This window comes from Gobio gobio (genome assembly GCF_949357685.1).
Source record: "Gobio gobio genome assembly, chromosome: 5".
Lineage (NCBI taxonomy): Eukaryota > Metazoa > Chordata > Actinopteri > Cypriniformes > Gobionidae > Gobio > Gobio gobio.
Window position 1 is genome coordinate 52,908,745 of NC_137101.1, and position 6,000 is coordinate 52,914,744.

The 6,000-nt window shown below is 44.5% G+C and overlaps 1 protein-coding gene across 1 annotated transcript in view; it reads left to right on the forward strand.

Moving 5' to 3' along the window:
- LOC307126068 (guanylate-binding protein 4-like) overlaps positions 1-3,180 on the forward strand; it is a 50,993-nt gene extending 47,813 nt beyond the window's left edge. Inside the window, exon 11 of the mRNA XM_079816432.1 lies at positions 2,494-3,180. Coding sequence (XP_079672558.1) covers positions 2,494-2,789 — 296 coding nt within the window. The 3' untranslated portion in view covers positions 2,790-3,180. The remainder of the gene's footprint in view (positions 1-2,493) is intronic.
- The last annotated feature ends 2,820 nt before the right edge of the window (positions 3,181-6,000 follow it).

Sequence of the window (6,000 nt, forward strand, 5' to 3'; positions counted from 1 at the left end):
TTAATTTGTGGGGCGAGTCGCTGAGCAACAGGGACTCGGTGGCCCGATAATGTTGCGTTAAAGTGGCGCATATGAGAGAATTGTTTCCCGCCGCCTGAGTGCAGGGGGCCGGGGGACATAGAATATTGGTGCTTGTGTACAGGCGAGCACGTTGAGTACGGAACATGGGGGAGTGATTGAGTGTAGGGGTACATGCTTTAATGCTGGCACACTGCCTACAGAGAAAAAACTCTTTTTGTGATTCATATGGGTCGCCGTGAAAACACCGTTTGTGTACAGGCGAGCGCGTTTGTTTGCGGGCTTTGGCTGTGAATGTGATGTGCCCAGCCATCTGATTGAAGGGAGCTGGGTAACGTTTTTGAAGAGAGCGAGGTGGTAAACCGGCCGAAGCGGGTGTTATCCATCTTCTCTTTGTGCCTCTGGCTAGGATGGCTTCGGCGGCTCAGGTTTCGACACATTGCTGGGTCGGGGACCTCGACGTTCCGGCGGTCTGCTGTGGCTCGTAGAGCGGGAACGCTGTCCAGGCTTAGAAACCACGCGAGGCTGGTGAGCTGGTGGCGCCGCCTTGGTGGGCTGGGCTGGTCCAGCTTTAGCGTGACGGCTAGCAGAGGAGCTGGAACGCTTGGGCAGGAAATGTTGCATTGCCTGTGAAGCCTTTTGCGCCTCGGTGAAGTGTTCCGTGAACCCAACCACGGAGGGACCGAATAGTCCTGAAGGCGACATGGGCGCGTCCAGGAAAGCGGTCTTGTCCGAGTCTTTCATCTCGGTTAGGTTGAGCCACAAATGGTGCTCCAACACCGTCAAGCTGGCCATACATCTGCCGATCGCCTGAGCGTTGGCCTTGGTAGTGCGCAGGGCCAAGTCAGTGGCGCCGCGCAGATACTTCAGAGCCGCGTTATCCGGGACAGACTCATCCAAGGAACGGAGGAGTTTGGCCTGGAAGACCTGAAGCACCGCCATAGAGTGTAGCGCTGAGGCCGCCGGAGGCGTATGCTCGACCGGAGAGGCTGTAAGTAGTGCGGCAGGCCTTGGAAGGGTGCACAGCTTTTGACTGCCATCCTCTGGCGGAGGGCGGGCAAAATGTGCAGTGACGGCTTCTCGAGGGGAGGAAGAGCGAGGTATCCTTTTTTCTGAGCGCCATCGACCACCGAGAGCGCTGGAGAAAAAGAGGATTTGGCGCGAGATGAAAATGGCGCCTTCCACGCTTTAGATAGTTCCTCGTGGACTTCTGGGAAGAAGGGAGCAGGCTTTTGAGCGGTCAGTTGGCGACGGTTCTCGAAAAACCACTTGTCCAGTCTGCTTCTCATGGGCTACTCGGCTTGAGACCAGTCAATGCCGAGGTCGTCCACGGCCTTGGTGAGCAGGCGCATAAGCTCAGCGTCCACTGAGGTTTTGCCGCCGCTAGCAGTCCGCGTCGAAGTGGCATGCTCCGAGATGGTATCCGACCACCCGCTTTCAGATGCAGCAAGCAAAAGGCTGTCATCCTCCTACGGTCCGCCGAAGAAAACAGCAGCAGCCGCCAAACGAGGGGAGCTGTGCTGTTCCTCGACGAACATGACAGGCGATGATGAGGCACGCAGGGAAATGACCGGCGTGTGCTTGTCAGAGCGCTCCGGGGGCCTCTGGTCGCGGCGTTTCTTTTTCCGTGGCTCGAGAGGCTGAGAGCAAGGGACGGGATTCGGGTCGAAACTGGCGAGCCGAGCCCGAAGGGTCTGCAGCGCCAGTTCGTCGCACTCCGGGCAGCCGCCCTGGTTGAGTGCAGCCTGCGCGTGGTCTTGTCCGAGACATGACACGCAGATGATGTGCCGATCCTCGTCCGAGAGAAAACCTCTACACGAGGCGCAGGAACGAGACATTTGAAACAATGTCTCGGCTCTTTTTGAGTGTGTAGCAAACACACGGATGGTATGTAATAAAGGATGTGTGCCGGATGGCGCAGCTGGAAGGCAGGCTGAAGGCAGAGAGTCCGATGTCCTCAGGCTGCAGAGTTCCGCTGGGTGCATGTCGACGGCAGGCTTCGATCCAGAGCTCAGCGAGGTGAGTCGCTGAAGAAGATATAATCTGACTAACCTGGCGAGACAGGGTCTTATATACCCTTGGCTATGCAAATTCTGTTGCCCCTTGTGGCGGGAATATAGAAGGACCTGATTGGTCCGTCCCGCCCAGCGGTCTCGCAGCGGCACAGCCAATCAGCACGCAGATGCTTCCTGCTGAGAGCTGTGCAGCTGCACTGCGTGTTATATGGTATTTTTAGGATAAAAATTTGCTTCAATATCTCGAGGAAAAGGAATTCCCCCTAGTGTTTAGCTAAACGCAATACGAGAGTACTCTCGAAAGGGAACCCTTCTGCTTCAGTCAGATCTCTCTGCAGTTGTGTAATGTGCATAAGATAATTAAATTATCTACCATCTGTCAAAACTATTACAGTGTGTTTGGTAATTAATCAATCATACAGGAAACAGCTGATTCTGTGTCTCTTGTTGTTTGATTCAGGTGTTTTCACAGCCCCACTGAAAGGAGCCTACATGTTCAGAGTCTCTGTTTATGGTTTTGCCGGAACTGGAGCAACTGCATCTATTTTTAAGAATGGAGAGCGTGTGGTTATGGCACATGCTAAACAGCTTATGAATTCGTTCAGCTCCTCGAATGGAGCTGTGTTGATCCTGGAGGTTGGAGATGTTGTCGATGTGAGACTTTGGTCTGGCAATAGGATATATGGTGATAGCCAGTATAACTACAACACCTTCAGTGGTTTCCTGCTGTTTCCCTTAAGAGAAGATGAGCTTTGAAGAATGTGATTCCAGTAATTCTGAACCTTCAGAGTATGATCTAAGATGATAATAATGAAGAATCATTAACATATGAACCTGCATTAATGAGGAATAATGTGTGTTTGATGTTTGCAATAGATTACTGTACAAAAGTCAGTATGAGACACTATATTCATAAGTTCTGAACTGAATATGCATGTAAGTTTGTATAAAGGGTTTCATCTCTAAACAGACAGGACCCATGAATATCACATGTAACTCAGAAGTGTTTTGTTAAAGTAGTAAATCTAGAATGTTAAATAATAAGTGTATTATTAATTTTAAGTGTAGCTTGTTACTAATCCTTGATCTGTATCTCTTCATCCTATATAAACAAGAGAATAAATAAACTGACTGGTCAGTGACTGTCAGTGGAAGTTTTATGGGGGAATTTATGAGGGCTGTCACCTTGATTGGCAGGTCATGAATGACAAATTAGATACAGGCACAGATGGATTTATAGTTAGATAAATGGGTATATTTTTACAATCTAATCTTTTCCGGCATTGCTGAACCATCCACCGAAGACCCCGAAAAATCTGTTAAGGACTTCATGGTTAACCAGCTCAAAATTACACCAGAGACTGTCGAGCACATCACCTTCCATCGCGTACACCGTTTAGGACAGAAACTGCTCAACTCTACCCGACCATGAATGATTTTGGTCTTGGCGATGGTTGGAGGATACAACACCCACTCGCCAGAGAATATACTTTTTATTCTAATGTCCACCAAACCTATCCCCGCATTGATCTCTTTCTAACCAGTAATTCAATCATACCAAATATAGAAACCAAAATTCATCCCATCAATATTAGTGATTATTCTCCGGTAACTCTCACATGGAACCCACCTGCAATACAGAAGCACCCCACCAGATGGTGTTTTAATACATCACTCACAGAATTTGACAACTACTTCAAGAGAGAGTGGACATCCTTCCTTGAAATAAATGACTCTCCAAAGTCGTCAGCATCACTGCTCTGGGAAACATGGAAAGTGGTATTACGGGGAAAAACTATATCATATTCAGTCCATAAAAAAAGAAGGAAAAAGAAAAAGAAGTCCAACTGGAAGAAAAAATAAAAAAATTATAAATTTTACACGCAAATAAACAATCAGAAACCATCCATAAAGAACTAAGAAAAAATTTTTTTTTTGCTTAATGAAATAATAAACAAAAGAAACCAGTTTCTTATTCACAGACTTCATCATGAAACTTTTCATCACAGCAATAAATCCGGAAAATATTTAGCCAGTCAAATTAAAAGAAATAAAGAAAAAACAGCTATAACCTCTATTAGAAACTCAGCAGGGAAGCTAACCAATTCACCGATTGAGATAAACAAAATATTTGAAGAATACTATACAAAATTATACTCATCTGATCTGGACCCAAACCAAGAAGATAAACCAATTCCTCGATAACACCATTCTACCAAAACTCAACCCGGAACAAATTACCTTTCTCGAATTACCGATCACTGAAAACGAACTTCACTCCGCGCTGAAACACATGCAAAATAATAAAGCACCAGGACCGGATGGCTTCCCTGCTGAGTTCTACAAACATTTTTGGTCAACTTTATTCCCACTATTCAGTAGAACAATAACGTAAATAAAACAAAATGCTAAATTCCCATCCCACATGAATACAGCACTTATATCTCTCATTCCTAAACCTAACAAAGACCACACCCTCACATCTAACTACCGTCCTATTTCACTCATAAATGTCGACATAAAAATTATTAGCAAAGCACTATCCCATAGAATTGAAAAAATTATATCATATATCATCCATCCAGATCAGACCGGCTTTATAAAAGATAGACATGCATCCAACAATACCCGCAGATTATACAATTTAATGCATTACTCATCAGTACAACAGAAAGATACTCTCATTGCCACATTAGACGCAGAAAAAGCTTTTGATAGGGTCAACTGGAAATTTTTATTCACCACACTACAAAAATTTGGCTTTGAAGAGTCATTTATTAACTGGATCAAGATTTTATACACATCACCATCTGCCACAGTCACAACCAATGGACTAACATCACAAAGCTTCACACTGCACAGGGGGACGAGGCAGGGATGTCCACTCTCTCCATCTCTATTCACTATTTTTATTGAACCCCTAGCAGCAGCTATCCGCCAAAACCCAGCAATCAAAGGTATTGAAACACCACAACAAACGCATAAAATCTCACTTTATGCAGATGATATTCTACTATTTATACAAGAACCTCTAGCATCTACTCAAGAAATAATTAAAACAATCCAGTCCTTTTCAAAAATCTCAGATTACGCAATAAATTGGAACAAATCATCCATCCTCCCTTTACATAAAACTAAATGGGATGTGGCACCCCACCAATCACCTATACCTATATGTCATGATCACATCACTTACTTAGGCATTAAGATTTCCTCCATACTGTCAGAGTTGGTAACACTCAACTTCACACCACTGCTTAAAAAAATAGAAGATGACTTGCTTCGATGGCTTAACCTTCCAATCTCCATAATTGGCAGGATAGCAGCAATAAAGATGACAATTTTACCAAAAATCAATTACCTATTCTCAATGATTCCAACCCACCCCACACTCGCCTGGTTTAAATCACTAGACTCGATTATCACCCACTTCTACTGGAAAAATAAAACACCAAGGATAAAACTGACTACATTACAAAAAAACAAGGTTAAAGGAGGACTAGAAGCACCAAATTTTCATTACTACTCAATGGCTAACCAACTGCAATACATATACAAATGGATCCACCCCACCCAATCCGATATTATATGGCTAGATATAGAACAATCACTATGCAAAGAATTAAATATAGCTGACATACCATTCCTCACCAAATCAATCAAACAACACACATGTTTTAATGCTGTAACTATAGCTTCCACTCTGACAGCCTGGTGGAAATTTCACCAAATCACAAATTCTATACTAGCTCCATCTAACCTCACTCCACTGTGGAACAACTGTGACTTCATAAGCAATAAAAAAATACTGAATTTTCGCACATGGGCTGAAAAGGGCATCACCCACATTAACCATATTTTCAAGTTTAACACATTCACAACATTTCCGCAATTGGCCCAGGAGTTTGGCATCGGGAGCAATGAATTTTTAAAATACCTTCAACTCAAATCTTCTGTTCTGGCAAAA